The sequence below is a fragment of the Cydia pomonella genome, chromosome 16 (assembly GCF_033807575.1).
Source record: "Cydia pomonella isolate Wapato2018A chromosome 16, ilCydPomo1, whole genome shotgun sequence".
Classification (NCBI taxonomy): domain Eukaryota; kingdom Metazoa; phylum Arthropoda; class Insecta; order Lepidoptera; family Tortricidae; genus Cydia; species Cydia pomonella.
Genome location: NC_084718.1, coordinates 3,582,249 through 3,601,137, shown reverse-complemented (window position 1 = coordinate 3,601,137; position 18,889 = coordinate 3,582,249). Strand labels below are relative to the sequence as shown.

The following is an 18,889-nucleotide window of genomic DNA, read 5'->3' as shown; positions in this document are numbered from 1 at the left end:
GCTGTGCCATATTCGGTAGTTAGTTACGTGTCCAATGAATAAATAAAATTATGCCTACAAAATTTCTTTCCAGTCGAAATATCCTGCGGAGGTGTGGTCCAGAACAACCTCACGTACTTCATCTCCCCCGGCTTCCCGGAGCTCTGGACCGGAGAGAAGGACTGCAACATCACCGTGGAAAAAACTCACGCCGGCATCATGCAGTTGAGGATCGATTTCGTACACTTTACTATAGTAAGTTATAATTTTAAGGCACAAAAACTGGCAAAACATATAAACGAGGCAAGAAAGGCAGAGGTTACCCACCAACCAACTCGACTAAAACCATCTCCAAGGACCTAACGCCAGCAATGACTAAATATCGCAACAAGTGGCGATCATGTATCAGGAGGGCCGACCCTAAATAGAGAATGCGCCAGGAGAATGATGATGGAACACTAAGGCTAAGCGTATGCTGTGGTGCAGGCGACGAAGTTCCAGTTCCAGAATTTGTAAAGTCTGGAACATGCTTGCGCCACAGCGTGCGTAGCTAACGAACGTTCCATACTTTACAAAATCTGCTCTGCGTGGAACTGCGTCGCCTGCGTCTCAGCATACGCTTAGTCTTATAGTTTCGTCATGTCCGTCTTTCCGTCCGTCCATCTGTCCCTCTGTCCGTCCGTCCGTCTGTCTGTACATAAATGACACGACTTCCAGCGCGTTTCGCACTGCACTAATCAGCGTAGGCTATCATCATAGTTGTATCAAAACAAGATCAAAACCGTAATACATTGTTCAATCAGAACCGGACTCGTGGACTACAACGGCTAAAAACTGTGTACAAGAGACAAGCCACATTAGAAATGTTCTCCTCATTTCATTACTAGATTCATGACTTGCTAAAGGGGCGTGCATTTAAGAGACCGAATCTCTTCAAGGCTAGAGTAAATAGGTATCTCATAGGTAAGCGTGCTCCACCGTAGACCGCATCATCACTTACCATCAGGTGTGATCGTGGTCAAACGCCTGCCTATCCTCCATAAAAAAAAAAACCGCAGAAATCTTGGCCGAATTTCTTCTTCCCATACAAACAAACGGAGCTTCGTTCTCAGTTTAAAACTACGTGTTGGATTGTAATGAATCAAACTTTGCATATACAATCCCAACAAAAACAATAATGTGAAATGACAGCCAAGGTCAAAATTAATATGTATGTTGTTGACTCGCCGACAAAATAATTGAGTTCTATATAGATATCAATTCTGGGTGCCAAGTTCTGTGCTGAGTAGAAAATCCTGAAATTATAAAGGACTTGAATTGGCTAGATAATTAAGTAAACGTCATAATTTCACAGAAGTTTGACGTGTAAAATAACACTTACACCGCCTAGGCTAGCACAAGCTGCCAACTTAGTTTGGTCTGACTATAATAACTATGGTTGTTGTGGTTATCATTGTTTTTCTAATGCGCAGGGTCAACCCAACCGGCGGACAGGGGAGTGCGACGAGGACGTCATGATTGTGGGCGAGGGAGACAACGAATTCAGGATCTGCGGACAAAACCATGGACAGCACAGTACGTATCTACACACAGTTATTTTTTTAGAGGCATTTATTTCGAGGTTTAAAACGAAGTTACGTGAGCGCGTTTTCATAAACAAATACACAGTAAGCCCAATAAGACTTGTGTTGTAGGTACTTAGACATCGACATATATAATATATAAATACATAGAAAACACCCATGACTCAGGAACATTTGTCCGTGCTCATCACACAACCAGGATTTGAACCCGGGACCATCGGCTTCATAAGCAAGGTCACTACCCACTAGGCTAGACCGGTCGTCAAACAAACGTCTAAACAACAACACATACGTTTTCTTCTCTGGATAAAATAATATTGTAATTTTATTTGATCTAACAATAACAACCATGGCTATAGCCGGGGCTATAACCGCGAAAATCGAAGTTCGTCAATTGCGGGCATTTTTCTCTGTCACTCTAATTACGTCTTAGTGAGAGTAAAAGAGAAAGATCCCCGCAATTTGCGAATTTCGGTTTTCGCGGAAGGCCCCCAGAACTTCCATACTGATGTTTGAAAGCGCCTCTTATAATAATTAAAAAAAAACCGGGAAGAGTCAAACGAAAGGCCATATCCGTGGTTAATATACATTAAATTGTGTAAAAATATTTTCCATGATGTCAATCAATATTCAGAGAGAAAAGTGGGGACTAAATTCGTATGAAGTAGCTTCCACTTTCCTATAATCAAAATATTATGACTCAAAAAGTACACTCACGAGCAATAAAATTGAGTAAGTTTGTATGGGATTTCTACATAAAGGATGACTCTCGTGAAACCGGACAAGTGATCGGTGATCACGTGATGCTATTCTATAGAAAACGAAGTGTCGGACGCCCCGGCCCGGCCCCGGGCCGTTTTAACGTGAGTAATCCTTAAAGCTGCCTGATTTCATTGCTCTTAAGTATAGAATGGCCTAATTACCGTCGTAAATGTAATGAAAACATGGCTACAGCTGCAAGTTGCTTAGAAATGCACGTTTCGTCGCATGGAATATTCTAGCTCCGCTGACATGAATATTCTGATCAAAAGGGAACTCGCAGATCTTACTCACTAGATAGATCGTATTACCAAATTGTCTACCGTTGTCCCGTACAAACTTGTCCTGAAGATTTGCAGGTATTGAGGTTTTTTTCTGTCTCAATAAAATAATCATTATATTGAAACGTTGGAAAACTGTACCTAAGGAGTGGTTCGGAAGAAGTAGCAGCACGTTATGTGGATTTTTCATTTTATGTAGTAATTTTTAAGTATTGCATTTTTATAGTAATATGTAGATACTATTCTATTAAATACAATCGTATTAAAATGAAAGGGCGTTTTCGAATTTTCGTCTTTTATATTACATCTCACTTTTTGGACAACACTTACAAAACTTTTTGGACAGCGTCTTCTGAGAGAATGTAAGAGGTGTTTCTCATAAACATAGTTTTTTTTCTTTAAGTTTGATGAGCTACTTAATACTTTAGTAAATTTTCTTCTGTTCAATAGTTAACTTTTTTTAAAGAACCTAGTTACATGGAATTTCCACTTTTGGGTATTTGCCATTTTTACAGAAATTTTTCTCTCATAGTAAAACCTCTGTCAGAGGTTAGATTGGAGAGACTTCTTGACTACCTAAGGTAAAATCTAGTTTATTGGTATAAATTATTCGTAAGATTAAATGATTGTACCTATTTTTATTTTATAGTATTTTATCTACAGTTTAGTATAGAAAAATGTTTTCTCCATAATAAGCAAAAAATTAAAAAAAAAATACCAGATAATTTTAGTATAAAATAGCTAGAGATATTGCCGAGGGATCTGACCGCCCAAAATTTTAAAATTAACTACCTATAGTAATTGAAACAAACGGTAAAAATCTGCGATATGGCCCTATCTTTAGTTTCGTATCTTTAATTCAAAAGTTTCGCGCGGCGCGCCATATCATTAGTTTTCTTCTAATTTCCTGGCGTGACGCTTCATCTTATCCCCAATACATGTTCAGTGAGCCGTTCATAGCCGACCGGTCTTAGAGATGAATTTTAAACAGAAGTATACAGAGTAATTGATATCATAGGTACCTAGAAATCCGCACCACGGTTATACTGCCGTCTCAAGTTTAGTCCGGCACGCCAACTTTTGTTTCAAAAGAGTTTTACTGTGCTACATGGGCTGATGTAGTAGTGTATCTTGGTGTTGCATAATGTGGAGTCTAGTGGAGGCAGCCTACAGCTCGTCTAGACGATACAAAATTAATTATAAACTGTGTTTCTAATTTATAATGATCACACATTGAATGGGATTATTACCAGTAGTGTTGTTGTCTATACTATATTCAATATTTTTTACTGAGATTTTTGTTACGGCATAAGTATCCTAAGATCTCATGTTGTAGTGAAAGAGTAGAGATGTATATATATCAACACAACATCTTGTGAGACAAAGTCCCCCGCCGCGTCTATCTGTAATTCTGTATGTATGTTCGCGATAAACTCAAAAATTATTGAACGGATTTTCATGCGGTTTTCACCTATCAATAAAAAGATTTCGAGGAAGTTTTAGGTGTATAACGTGTCAAGGTTTTGTGTAACCCGTGTGAAGCCGGAGTGGGTCGCTAGTTTATACAAAAAAATGTTTTATAAGTAAAAGTATAAAGACCTTACTTCATTAAGCAACCGATACTTACCCTTGTCTCAATGTACCTTTTTAAAAAAAAAATTTTTAAAATTTAATCTGTTTATTTCAATTTTTTGTTGAGGTACAGTCAGCACTCAGTTATAATCTCTATATTTGGAGATTGTGTTAACTAAGTTTAGCCTTAACTAAGTATATAATTAGCCCTGTTGGCAGTTAGTGTTTACATGTTATTATAATACTATTTGTAACAAAATTAATTCAATTAATCAGTGCTTTCTTAAGTGTACTCTTTATTTTATCAGGATGTTTTTCTAAAGTTTCTACTACTTGTTTGGGTAAGCTGTTCAGGATATTAGGCAGGTATGTTGGCCAGAGCCTTTTCCCATATTCATTGTTACTTTTAGTTATTTTAAAGTATGGTTCATTGGTTAAGGTCCGGAGGTGGGATGGTCTCCTATACCTGTCCAGCTGCCCCAGCAAGTGTTTATATTCTAATATTACAGCAAGTTTTACTTTGTCATATACACTAGATATTCTACAGTATTTAAACAATTTGTGATAATTATTTTTATATTGAAGTTTTATTTTCAAGGGAACTATAGTTTTTAGTAATCTTATTTGAATATCATATATTTTTTGTAAGTATGTTTTATATGTTCTCCCATAGCTAGAGATACCATAGTTAATTACAGAGTCTGCAAGTGCCATGTACAATAGGCGTAGTACGGAGTATGGCATTTTATGTTTCAATATACTAAGGTTACTTAAAATTGCCCTGAGTTTGTTGCACACATGTTCAACATGTGGACCCCAGTTAAATTTGGTGTCTATTTTAAGGCCTAGGTAGGTATGTTGATCAACTACTTCTAGTTTTTCACAGTTACAATATGTTGGCCCTGTGTGCATACATACATGGTCATGGGCTACAATTAGGGAATGCAATAACCGGGCGTTTTTCATTACCGGTAATTTACCGACGCGAGGTCCCACTAACCGGTTAACCGGTAAATTACCGGTTATACGTTTATGAAATAAAAAACATTGATTTTGCATTATTATTGATTGTGTCCTTATTTTCGTCAGTAACCTTTAAAAGTAATCAACAGCACGTTATAGAAACATCGACAAAACAAAATAATGAAAATAAACTATAAACATTAAACAAGATATATTTACTAATCATATTAAATAAAAAATCAAACATGTATCATTTCAAAGCGAAATGAACTTGTACATTAAATAAGTAACATCAAACTTTTTTAATTCTTTAAAAATCGCAGTAATCAAAGGGTAACAAAAACTATAACTAAAGAGTGACAGTCGTCATTTAAATGTCATACAAGTTTGCATTTACACATCTATCAATATAATATTGTTATTAAAGTAACTAAAACCGTAATCAACATTCATTAAAATCTAGTAAATATAAGAAATAAAAAATTAACAGCAAGATTCGTTTCATATCATTTTAACACTAGTTACTTTAAAATTGCACTTTAAGAGGCCGTTATCGATTTTAGTCGCAAAAATGTCAAATTGATAGATTAAGCGCATGAAATTGTACACCTTTTGTTAACTATTAAAAATAACAAGTACTGGTTTCTTTTAGCACGTCTTGTTATCTTTGATTATTATTATTTTTTTAAACAGACACTTAATTAATAATGATTTTTTTTTCTGATCGACGTTTAGGTAAACGCGCGAAAAGCAGTGATTTTGTCAATCTTATTTGTAAATTTCGTTAAGTTTGGACTGCTAAAAATGGTAATTTTGTATTACACATATCCTGTACTTCAACTTTAATAAACTACATTTTTGTTACTATAAATTTGAAGTAGTGTAAATGAAAGTTAGACGAAATAAATTTTCTCCAGAAATTACTTCAAAACAAGTGACAATTTCTCTGAAAATTGACTTAATTTCAACGTAATTTTGATACTTAAACAATCTACAACATTTGCTGAAACTGTTCTTATACATCATTTTGTATAATTTACTACCATAATTTATATGAATTTTTAAAAACTATCCCTTCTCGTCACCTATTACCGGGGATGCACGCTTGCGACCTCATTATTAAAAGGTAAGATGAAAAAACGTGCTAATAGAAACCAATACTTGTTATTTAGATATTACGTAACCAAAGGTGTACAATTCCAACGACTAAATCTATCAATTTAAAATTTTTGCTCTAAAATCGTTACCGGGCTCTTACGATAGGAGTTGGAATCAGGAACATGTCATCATCAGATCATTCTGTTAATTAGAACGTTGCTTAGACATTCGTGAACGATATCTTGAACACAAGTAACCAGCGGTAGAAAATGTTCTTTCGCATTCCACACTTGTCGGACACTACAGACTAAAACAAAGGACACTGAACATAGTAAGGCGGGTCGGGTAGGGGTGGCGAGAAGGGAAAGGGCGAGGGATTAGCGACCACTCATTTGTCACAAAACATTGCTTCCTAGTTTCACTCCGACGAGATCATAAGATGCAGAAAAGTAAGTATTTTAAGTGTCTCTTCGTAATCGTAAACCGTAGTAATTGTTTTTTTTTTTGTAAGTACGAAGACATAGATGGGCTAATTCAACAGGTTGTTACATTTTTATTTGCCTATACAACGTTCGGTAAATTCCCGGTTACGGCTGGAAATTACCGGTATTTTACCGACTGTAATATTGGTCAAATTACCGGGTAACCGGTTAACCGGTTAACCGGTTAGCATTCCCTAGCTACAATTCTAGGGGTATATGTGGTTTTGACATAGGGTGAGTGAATATACATTATCTTGGTTTTTTTATAGTTTAAGGATAATCCTGCATCGTGTGCCCATTTACATAGAGCATCAAATTCAGTTTGCATCTGACTCTCCGCCACCTTGATATCTTTATTGGCCGTTATTAGGCATGTGTCATCTGCAAACTGGTACACAGAGGCGGTTCTAAATATATTGCACATATCATTCACATATATTAAGTATTCTGTTGGGCCAATTATTGAGCCCTGTGCGGTGCCATAATTAGATTTTTTTAGGTCGCTCAAGTCCCCGGCAATACTGACTGTGTTGTATCTATTATGGTGGTAATCTTTGAACCAGTTTAAGAATGGCCCCTGTATACCATTTTGCTCAAGTTTTTTAAATAGGGTGTCATGGTTCAAAGTGTCAAACGCCTTACTGAAATCAATCATAACCACTATAACATGATTTCTATTGTTTAAGTGTCCATTCACTTCATCTGTAAATTGAGCCAACAGCTGTGAAGTATTTTTTCCTTTTTGGAATCCAAACTGTCTTTCATGAATTATACCATTTCTCGATAAGAATCCATTTATTTGATTACCTAAGTATTTTTCTATAATTTTGTCTAGGCTTGAAAGAATTGTTATAGGTCGGTAATTGTTAGTATCAGAATAGTTACCTTTTTTATGTATAGGTCGAATTAATCCTATTTTAAGCTTGTCAGGGTATGATGAGTAGGCTATGCATTGATTTGTCAAATGGGTGAGAACCGGGGTTATTTCCTGGGTAATACATTTTATATCTTTGGCTCTTAGGTTATCATATCCAGCACTTTTATTTTCATTAATGTTTTTAATTATTGTTGACATAGACCTTTCGCTTATTTTGTTAAGCTTTAGTGTTACATTAGGAGTGTTTATGTAGGAATTTTCATCGAGCAAGGGCACATTGCATGTGTTGAGAATATTCAATACATTATTTTCGAAGTCTCGGGCAAATTTATTGGTCATTTCACTGGTTTTCATCTTAAAGTACCTAATTAACATGTCATCAACAGCTTGTAATACTCTACCAGTTAACTTGTTAATTATTTGCCACATTTTTTTGGGATTGGTAAAATTATTACAAATTTCTCTTTTAGTGTAGTTGTTTCTGGCTTTATTCATTAGTCTATTAGTTTTATTTCGGTATTTTTTGTATAATAATTCCATTTGTTTATCATTAGTATTTTTGAGGTGTAATTGTAGTAGCTTATTTTTTGTGTGAGACATTTGTAATAATTTTTCCGTCAACCATTGACATTCATGTTTATTTTTGGTAATTTTTGGTTTTTTCACTTGAATCTTACACGACTCATAAACCCTGGTAAATTTACTGACTATAAAGTTGTATATATCATTTGGGTTTTTTATTTCAAACACTGGTCCCCAGTCAACCTTGGCAAGCTCCTGCCTGACACGGCGGTTGTCTAGTTTGTAATTTGTATTAGTTTTTGTTACTACCATGCCTGTGATGGCTAGGGCAGTGATAAAGTGGTCAGCTAGGGGATCCCTTATCACTGCTGCATTAATATAGTGCATTTGGCTGTATACTCTAGCACTAGCATGGTCACGTATAAAGATATGGTCTATGCATGATTTAGATGTTCCTCTTATTGAGGTTTCTATTCTAGTGTGTTGTGAAATGCAACATGAGAAACCTAGAGATGCCATCATGTCTTGATAGGAGCCTGTCAAGGTGTTTGACATGTTTAAATCTATATTCATATCGCCACAGGTCAAGAAGTTTGTGTTAACTGGGTATTCTGACAATAATTTATTTAACTCACCGATAAAGTTGCTTATGTTAAGGTTAGGAGGCCGATAAATTGCACATATATATGATTTATAATCACTGGATATTGACACTTCACCGATTAGACACTCGAAACTAGATGTTTTAGTAGTAAGGGGGGTAAATGTGATGCTTTTGTGGGAATAAATGATGATGCCGCCGCCTCTTCTGTTTCCCCTCAGTTCCGTATGCATTTCATAGTTGTCAATATTAAACAGCTGTTTTGTTCGGTCCGTGATGTTCACTTCTGTTAACACGATGATATGGATGGTTTTTGGGCACTCACGTATTATTTTTTCTAGCTGGGCATGGTTTTTAATTAATGATCTAATATTTGCGTGTAGGAGTAATAACTTGTTTTTGTTCGGGGTTAATACACTGACAAATTCGTTAAATGTATTATGACTTGTTTCCGCTATACCACAATTATTAGACATTAAACAGATGAAATTTTAGTTTGTTTGTTTGTACACGTATAGGTTATGTTTATGTTGTTCAGGTGTCACTGAGTTTGGTTTTCAGGCTCTCGATGTCGCTTTCCGAACGCACGTAGTAGATTCTCTTTGATTCTTCGTCTTTACGTGCCATCACAACACCGTCCTTACTCCAAACATATTTAGCGAAGGATTTGTCCCTGAGCTCCGTCTTCGCCTTCCAGAGTAGGTACGCCGTTACCGGGGTCAGCGCCGCTCGCACGTATATTCTCGACTGGTCGCCGGTGGTCCCTCGCAGGCCTAGGTCAGCAGGTGTGATGTTAGAGTTTTTAGCTGCGTCGATCCATGTGCTGCTGCACCCGTCCTTGAGGATCACTGTAATCGGGGAGTCCTTTGAGATACGTGTCGCCTGCGCAGTGCCCGGCCGAGCTGCCCTCTTCTTCCTGTATGCATTCAAAATGTTCTCAGAGTTTTGCTGTAGTTTTGTTCCGATTAAATTTACTATTCCTTTCGTGTCTTCTTCTTTTTCTTCCTTTAAGCCGCATATTTCTACAACATTACGAATTTTTTCCTGTTCTATTTTGCTCATTTTTTGTTCTAGGACTTCGTTCTTAAGCTCTAAGTTTTTATATGAATTCGTTACGTGTTTTAGTTGATTTTCCATTAGCTTAACTCTGGACTCGTAGTCTTGTAGCTTGATCTCGTAGTCATCTATTTTGTCAGAATAGAACTTCAGACTTTTTTGGAGTTCTTCTCTAATTATTTCCCGAACTGTAGTTCTCATGCCACGTACCTCGTTGTGGATTTCGTACAACACTTTTTCTTGTTCCACGGTCTCTGTTTCAGACACCTCGTCGTCTGGGTCCGGCAATATAACCGAAAGTCGCTTAGGCTTGCCTCCAGCGGCGGAGCACATTTTGCATTTCCAGTCGACAGAATCAGTTGCTGATAGGGCACTCAGTTGTTCCGTAGTTAGGGAAGTGCAGGTTCCGTTTGAGTGAAGCCATTTACTGCATCTACTGCATTGAAGGCCCGGTGTTTTTTTCCCTACCGTTTCTCTGCACTTAGCGCATTTAACCGATCTGCCCATGTTTACTAATCTATAATCTATCTTGAATGTATTTTATAATAATATTTTTTTTAAACTCGCGTCGTGTCCAGGTATGTGCTACGCTTTTCGTAGGGTCGTAGCGTTTTGCCGTAGCCTCGTAGCGGTGCTCGTACCGTCTCGCTCTAAAAACCCGCTAGGGGGGCACCTTACGGCCCTACCCAGCAGGAGCGACAAGGAGGGTCCGACTCGATGCTTCCCGATTGTCGGAAAACCACTATGAAGATACGGACGCTCGCGTTAGTTGATGTAATCCGGGGGTCTTAGTCACTGGTCACTCGATACACACTGATTTGCACTAAATACTAGTTAGGGCGCGTCCGTCGGCGTCGGCTACGCGGAGCCGACCTACATTCACGGACTTTAAAAGTTACTTTACACTGGTCATCTCACCCTGTTAGTGTTGATAACCAAATTAGCTTGCACCCTGTATATAGAGCAATATGTCTATATATATGTAGTAATATCATTTGTGTAACATTATAAATAATGTTATTAATCCATAATTGTAAACAGTTTTTTTAAATTACTTATTTTTCTCACTGCACCCACATTCGAGAATTTCTGTTTTGCCCTATGGTTGACTGGTAAAGAATGCCTTAAGGCATTAAGTCCGTCATTTGTACTTATTTTTATTATGCAATAAAGTTTAAATAATAATAATAATTAACAATTAAACTCTGTGTACGTACGTACATCTTTGTACATAAAAATAAAGTGCTTTTTTTTTCAGTATACTACACTCTACCAACAGGCAGCGAAAAACGTGATTCCGACGACGAACTGCCGTCATCAGCGGTGACCAAAATCACAGTACGCATGCGCGGTACTGACATGCCCAGACTTTGGCTGCTACGGCTTGCGCAAATGCCTCTAGCGCATTCTGCGCCGCATGATTGTAGGCAGTATTATACGGGGAATAACGGTGAGTTTCGTTTGATATATCTATAAATATTAGATACGTATATCGTTCACATTGAGCCACATGTACACACTAAACCAACCTCCTAAATCACCGTACGCATATACGGCAATGACGTGTTGAGACTTAGATATCGGCTTAGATGACACCAGAAATAAGGGTGAATTTCATTTGACACATAAATTCCGTACCTACATATCGTATATACGTACATTGAGCCAGATGTACACACTGAACCAATTTCCAAAATATCAGTTCGCATGCGCGGCAGTGCATGCCCAGACTTTGATTGCTACGATTTGCGCAGATGCCTCTAGCTATTGCATTCTGCGCCGCATGATTGTAGGCAGTATAGTACAGGGAATAACGGTGAGTTTGCTTTGACAGTAATTATGTGTACGTTGAGCAGTACACATTTACAATCTGACCACGTCTGACTTGTGAATTGTTTTCACTTTCTACCATAGTTATAACTTATTGTACCGTCCACTGTACAAGAATAAGGACTAAATATATATAGGTACATAATGTCAATCATTGTTGCATTAGATTCATGCATAAAACATATGGGCGTAAGCAAATATAAACTTCTAGTTTCTGCCCGCGAACTACACCAGGGAGCCTAACCAAGATGCCAATATGATCTCGTTATCTTTATCGTAACGCAAACGATTGTAATCTTGGCTACCGTAAATGTCAAGAATCCTTGGACCCGGGTACGTCCTTAAACTGCGTCCAAAAGAGAGGTATGGGCATTGTGACTGTTATCTCGATTTGTGTGGCACAGCACAGCGGATTTCATTCCAGATCTAGAGCCGAGCCCAACTGGGGAAGTACCTCCACCTTACAGAAAACCGCAGTCAAATAACACTAGACCCTATTCATAGTGTAGTGTTCCTGCCGGTGAGTAAGATTGCCAGAGCTCAACGAGAGTGCGGAGTGTTAGGGTCGGCAACGCGCATGAAACTCCGCTGGAGTTGTAGGCGTACATAGGCTACGGAGACTGCTTACAATCAGGCGGGCCGGGCTTGTTTGCCACCGACGTAGTATAAAAAAAATCGGGCAGCAACATCGATAACATTTGAGTCAGATATCACATTGCATGAAAGTCATAAAAACAGCATTGATAACTTTGAGGTATCTCCTACCTCCTACATATTGTTACTAAATATTATAACTTTGAGGAAGTTTTGCAGGGCCCTTATTCGACATGCTAAAAGTGACGTTTCGTGTTGATTTCCATTTGATGTGGGAAATATTGTGACTTGTCGAATTGCTATCATCAACACCTGTCAGTGAACAATATCCACACTAGAGGCGGGGCGTTGTACCGGAATAGTTTTTGGAACAGGTTTTTTGTAATAGACTACTTTTAGCTTGTCGAGTATTTAAAAGTACGAACTTTGATTTCTGAAATAAAACAAATATGAAACTTTCATCACCTCGTACCTCCATTCTTACCGTTACTTTAAGCAAAACAAAATTTTGTTAACAGACGGTCGTCTGGGCGTCTGTTGTATCTAAAAATAGTGTAATAATATATAATAAAAATATGTCAATGGATTCATAGCCTTCACTCAAAACGTCATAATATTTCCGACCCCTACCGAAATAATAAGTCGATATTTGCATAAATAATGCTTATTTGTAAGACGCCTAAGACCGGCAAATACGTAAACTGCCTATTGGGGGTCATACTCGTAAAAGTGGTATTTTAGACGTACTTTTGGTACGAGTAACAGAGACGTACTTTTGGTACGCAGTCCCAGCTCTAGTCAGGATTCTAGTTGTCAAATATAAGCGTGTCGAATACGTATTAGTTAACTGTCAAATGAAATTAGATCAACGGTAGACTTTTTTGTCGATGGGTATGGCTGCCATGTTTGGATTTATGACATTTGAAAGGGGATCCTAAGGCAGAGAGTAGTTTTTTCTGTACGATTTTGATTCTTCTACTCGACGCAAGATGGAGTTAGCTGCCAAATTCCGATCTTGGCGTTATAAAAATATACCGCAAGAACCATGACAATGACATGCAGTTGCGTCGATGTAGATCTATCATAAAAACGTACATGTGACAATTGTCCAGGATTTAAAAAAATCTTGACAATTAATAAATGTCAAAAAGAAAACTGATTTATTATAAAAATACAAATTATATATAAAGTTTGATTTTAAAACCAATGATCGTGGGTCCTAACCCCGGCTCTTAACAATGAACATCTTGTAACTTGTGTGCAAAATATCATTTAACTTTTACCAATTACTTTTCGGTTAAATAAAATATCACGAGGAAGAAGTAGCCCCAATAAGGTATATTTTCCCCTCTGGGTTAGAAGGTCAGATGGCAGTGAGACAGGGAGAGATAGTGAAGAATGCGGCAAAATAATCATTAATTGTGTTGTTAGACTAGCTTTTTTTGTTAATATGAAAATTGACGCAACAGCAAGCTCAAAGCCCCCTATGAGCCAGAGCCTGTTAGGTGCAGGCTTAATTGGCTCATCCGAGGGAAGCGGAGCTTCGGCGACTAGCTGGTTGCGTCTGCTTATCAACTTCTTCCAATTCACTTTTACATCAACTCCTTAAAAATTTGTAAATTAAGGTCAACTTTGTAAGAACTAATACCTGTGCCATACTATAAATTGGACGATATGCCTAATTAATTGTTATTAATGTTGAATTTTTAATGGCGTATAATATAAGACAGCGGTCGTATAATGACTGAGAAATTTGGATTTTTCTGTTTGAATAAACAGCAAACTGGAGACATTGAGATTAATTATAAACTTATTATTTTAGGTGTTATCAAGAAAAAAGGTCTTAACAGATTTATGAATAGGCATTGGCAGAAAAACAGGCGTCCGACCACGCATAATGGAGGATTCTATTTCTTTTATCATGTAGCTATATCTATATGACCTCTGCCGCCTACTTTTTCACCCGTTGGCGCCTGTGCCTAAATCCTTCTAAGACCGAAGTTTGCTGTTTCCACCTGTCCAATAAGCTGGCACATAAGACCCTCAGAGTTAGATTCCGGGGTACAGCCTTACAACATAACTATTCCCCAAAGTATCTCGGTGTTACACTGGACAGAAGCCTGACATACCGATTGCACATAGAGAAGCTAAAAAGTAAAATAAGGACCAGGATATTTTAATTACGATACATAAATAACTACTAAAACATGTTTTCTGCAAGAAATTAGTTATCTTATTATATTATAAAATATTTATTATCCATCTGTGATGTTTATTTCTTGTGAAGATATCGAAGTTTCGCTGTGTAGCACTTATCGATATATAATATGATCAAAATCGACCCGTCCACATCCCTAAAAATCCACACATACACATTTTTACGCACATATACAAAGCAGTATAACCACCAAAATGGCTACGGCTTGAGTATTCAAATTTGTATTGAGAAAAGGCAACTATATCCTGTCTTTATTTGCCTCTCTATCGCTCGAATATGCAATACGCATGCACTCTTCGTCAAAATCGGTTTGAAACTTTTTCGACTGAGTACGCGCAATAAACGCCTAGTAGTAGTATTTAAATGTTTACCGTATTCATTTAAAGCATCGTAGGACAATGCCGCTATGTAAACTGTAAGGTGGGTCTTAAATTAGTGTGAGTTATTTTGGCACCGGACTCAACCTTCACGTTACAATATTTAAAGTATTGCGCTGTCATAGTAACGAAAATGATAAACACGTCAATCGGAGTAAACAAGTAACTAAATGATGCAAACAAGAAAATATTGCAAAATAGGTACATATATATGTACCGATAATAATTTTGTGTTAAAAATATGAGGCAAATTATACTGCCCGATTATATGGACTACATATTAAAAACGATTATCTTGGAAACAGTCAATAGGTGAACAAAGTTATAGTAAAATTGGTGCATAATTTCAGGGCTTGCCTGGCCCACGCATGATGTAGGTACCTACCTACCACGACCACGGCCGTCTCCTATTACTATTTTTTTCTAATTCCCTAACTAGCGAACAATATTTCATGTTCATAGTCTAGAATTTAAAACCTTAGCTACATATTTGTGGCGCTTGGGGTTGAAGTTGAAACCCTGGGGTCCTAGCGTGGGTCTATGAGGAAATGTCAAAACGCCTTTTAAAGGTTTCTGGTGACCAGAGGCCTGGCCTATATTTCAATCGGCGGATCAGCATTGTTATCCAGAGGGGCAGCAGCCTTCTGGACACACCACCGACCGACCAGAATTTATTTATAAGTTTTTATCTTAAGTGTTTTTATGATATTTTATATATAAACTTACAGATGTCGAACCACCAGCAAAGTTTTTGAAGAGGTGTAGTTCCTGGTACCAACTGGAAACTGAAACTAATAATCTACACTCAAGAAAATGAAATATAGTCACAGAAAACTTTAATGTTTTATTTTATTAAAGAAAAACGTTAAAAAAATGTGTAAACAGAAATATATATTTTTAAATTCGTAGTTGAATAACATAATATGTATTTAATCTCCTGTACATAGGAATCGTCTTTTTGTAGGTTTATATAAACAATAAGTACTTAGGTCGATTTAGGCATCAACTCATCACACCAAAATTTTGTTCTAACCGGTCACACCGCCAAAAGCAGTATTATTTGTTTCAACCCGTCACAAGTAGATTTAGTTCTATTAGGACACATCGTAATTTTGTAGCTATTGGTCAAACTGCAAATCTGTTCCTATTCGTCATCCCGTCAAACTGTTCTAACTAGTCACAAGGAGGATACCTAAACAAATTTCACTACCCGCGAAACGTGTAATATAGACCATACAGTAGGTCTTAATGGTGATGGCGACTGTACAATGGGGTTGCGTATACATACAAAGAGCATTCAAATAGTTGGTGATAGACCAAGTGACCGAGTTACTAACAGTTATATTATATCTTTTTTATAAATAATGTAATAGCGTAATTTTTGGAAAAATAATAAAGGATTCATGAACCATCTCGTAATTTTTAAAAAACGGACTTTAAATCATATGCCTGAAAGATGTGTTAAGGTATACTTACAACTTGGATCGTGAACGTGGTTTAGAAGCAACTGGGTGCGGAGTAAATTGCTTGAATTTTTTCAGAATTTTGAGCGTTTCTAGGAGAATATGTGGAGCGAGCATTATTCGATATCGTATAGTTTCACTACTCGCCGCCGCATTATTCATAGCGCATTACTTATCCTATCGGATACAAGATGTCGCTGATTCTTGTAAAGTTATGTTTTAAAAAAAAGACGCCTTACTCTATTCCATATATTGTATGAAAGGAAGGGTATTCCCTGTCGTACGTCAAAAAATCCAAGATGGTGCCCAAGCCCATGGACAAAAAAGTCTAGCAATAAAATCAACACTTGTCAAAATTTGACATTAGCAATCCACAGTCAGGTGACAATCAAATCAAACCGATCCACTTCGAGTTCAGAGCCATTACAAACTGTATAGTAGTAATAAACAAAGTTGATTTTAGTTTGATTATTTTTTCTATGAATGAGTTTTGATTGTTCCAAATGATAATATCCACAGTTGATAGAATCAACACTTGATACAATCAACATGCGATAGAATCAAGTGTTGATTTGATGTGGACGCGAAATTTGACAGTTGTGCATGTCGAATAAGGCCCCTGGTCGTGAGTTTATATCCTAGAATTTCCCCTGAAGTCTTGAACTATTTCGTACAAAGTAACCTAAGCACTTATTAGAGGTTAGACATTCAAGTTTGGCCAGATTGTAATAATATGTACGACTAACTGACTTTTCATGTCAGACCGACTCACCGTCTGCCGAAAATACAAGGCGTACGGTTTTATATCCCATAGCCCAGAATTTAGTCCAACGCTTTCACCCAATAGCCTAGTTCATTTTAGATTCCATCAACTCTCAATAGTCCTAACACCCTGGCGGGTGCTGCCTCTGCGTGTGTCCCATGACACGGGCAAGGGCAGCATCCGCTCGTTGTACCCCTTATTGACTTAAGTATCTAAAAGGCTTGTACGTGTTGGTTTCAATTCCACGCACGCCTCCCGAATGTCCGTAACACCATAGTTCCGTAACGGGAAAGACATACAACTGAATTTAGTTCATCGCTTTCCCTAAATAGCCTCGTTCATATTAGATTCCATCAAGCCTCAATAGCCCTAACACCCTGGCAGGTGCTGCCTCTGCGTGAGTCCATGACACGGGCAAGGGCAGTTGCTGGTGTACCCTACATTTCATAACAGTGCCAAAAGGGACTCTGTGTAGGCTTCGGCCTCCCGAATGTTCCTGATCAGCACGTTCCGTGATGGGTGTAAAACATGCGTACGACCGACTCTTTAAAATTGTATCATGTAATATTACAAACTTGTAATGACTATTTTACGAGTGTAATTAAAAAGTGCAAAGCCAACAATAATAATCCAATAAATTAAATTAGTTTCCCTAAAACGTCACCCTAAGGCTTAATATACTTTTAATTACTTACTACACTAATGATTGACCCAACGTAACTAATTCTACATATAACATTGCGTTTCGTTAACAACTCATTAATCTTTAGTCGAAGCGTAGAGCTAAACCTATCCATAAAGTCCCAGTGGCTCCAAAAAGAGACATTTTCGCGTATAATTTATATTTCTTGGCACGCCAGATACTTTACCCATTAAATATTAAAAAACGTTATAAATCGGTCGTCAAATACAGTCAAATATCAACTATAACAATGACGTATAAAGTCTAAAATCAAGCTAACATATTATGTTATTTGTGTGCCTTTGTTTTGCGCGCGCGATCTAACGCATGTATGTAATTTTACGAAGCGCCTACATGTTTAAATTAGCAATTTTTTCAGCTTATGTTGGCAATAAATTATTTAAGCTGGCGTTTCGGATGACTTCATTAAATCTAGAATACACCTGATCGTTAGTGAACTGAGCGTTTTAAACAATCTTTTATCAAAAATAATAATCTTTTGGACATTTATTTACAGTGTTATTGCATAGTTTGTATTGTTAAAATTTGTAAAAAATATGAAAGTGTCGTCATATTGATATTTGTATTCATATATTTTTATTTCGTCCATATTCATTTCTAGATATTACTGTGTACAATGTTGTTTAAGTAAGGACAATAAACATCAGTGCCATTAATGCCCGTAAATCACGTATTTTACAGTTTCACCATTACCTGTGTCCGATCGCGTTTCATAAGCATCCCACAGTGTTGTCTCAGTTGTCTGTATCGAACCCAAAGAGAATTTAGTACAGAGGCGTATTGTCTAAGTAAATTTTGTAGTGAACTAAATTTACTACCATCTTTCGACACGACTAAAGCCCTTAGACTTACATGTGGCTATTTGACCTATGTTCTTTACTGATATGTGTTAAATATCAAACGGTGTCGCCATCTACTCGAGTATAGACCAAAGGTACATATATCGCCAACTCGAGCATATTTTTTTCTTGATTTTTTGAGGCACGTTTTTTAAGGACTTTATTTTTCTTATACGGAGTTATACATCTTGGATCGAACCCTTCAACATTTTGTAGGGTTGCCAAAACGTCATGTGTGCTGTTTTTCTGAATACATCAGCAAAGTAAGATGAACTAACAAAAGCGTTTATATATTTGCCACGTTGCCAGTTTTACGGTTCATCTGTACT

The 18,889-nt window shown here is 37.2% G+C and overlaps 1 protein-coding gene and 1 long non-coding RNA gene across 5 annotated transcripts in view; both read left to right on the top strand.

Annotated features, from left to right (window-relative positions):
* Positions 1-18,889, top strand: part of LOC133526552 (uncharacterized) — a 110,885-nt gene that overhangs the window by 74,283 nt on the left and 17,713 nt on the right. For all 3 annotated transcript variants that reach the window (XM_061863226.1, XM_061863225.1, XM_061863227.1), the window contains exons 3-5: positions 74-234; positions 1,452-1,554; positions 11,032-11,223. In XM_061863226.1, coding sequence (XP_061719210.1) covers positions 74-234; positions 1,452-1,554; positions 11,032-11,223 — 456 coding nt within the window. The remainder of the gene's footprint in view (positions 1-73; positions 235-1,451; positions 1,555-11,031; positions 11,224-18,889) is intronic.
* Positions 13,051-15,680, top strand: LOC133526553 (uncharacterized). 2 transcript variants are annotated; one of them, XR_009800751.1, is made up of 3 exons: positions 13,051-13,533; positions 14,020-15,104; positions 15,521-15,680. It is a non-coding gene; the product is annotated as an uncharacterized LOC133526553 (long non-coding RNA). The 2 variants fall into 2 exon arrangements; XR_009800750.1 differs by having other exon boundaries at positions 13,051-15,104.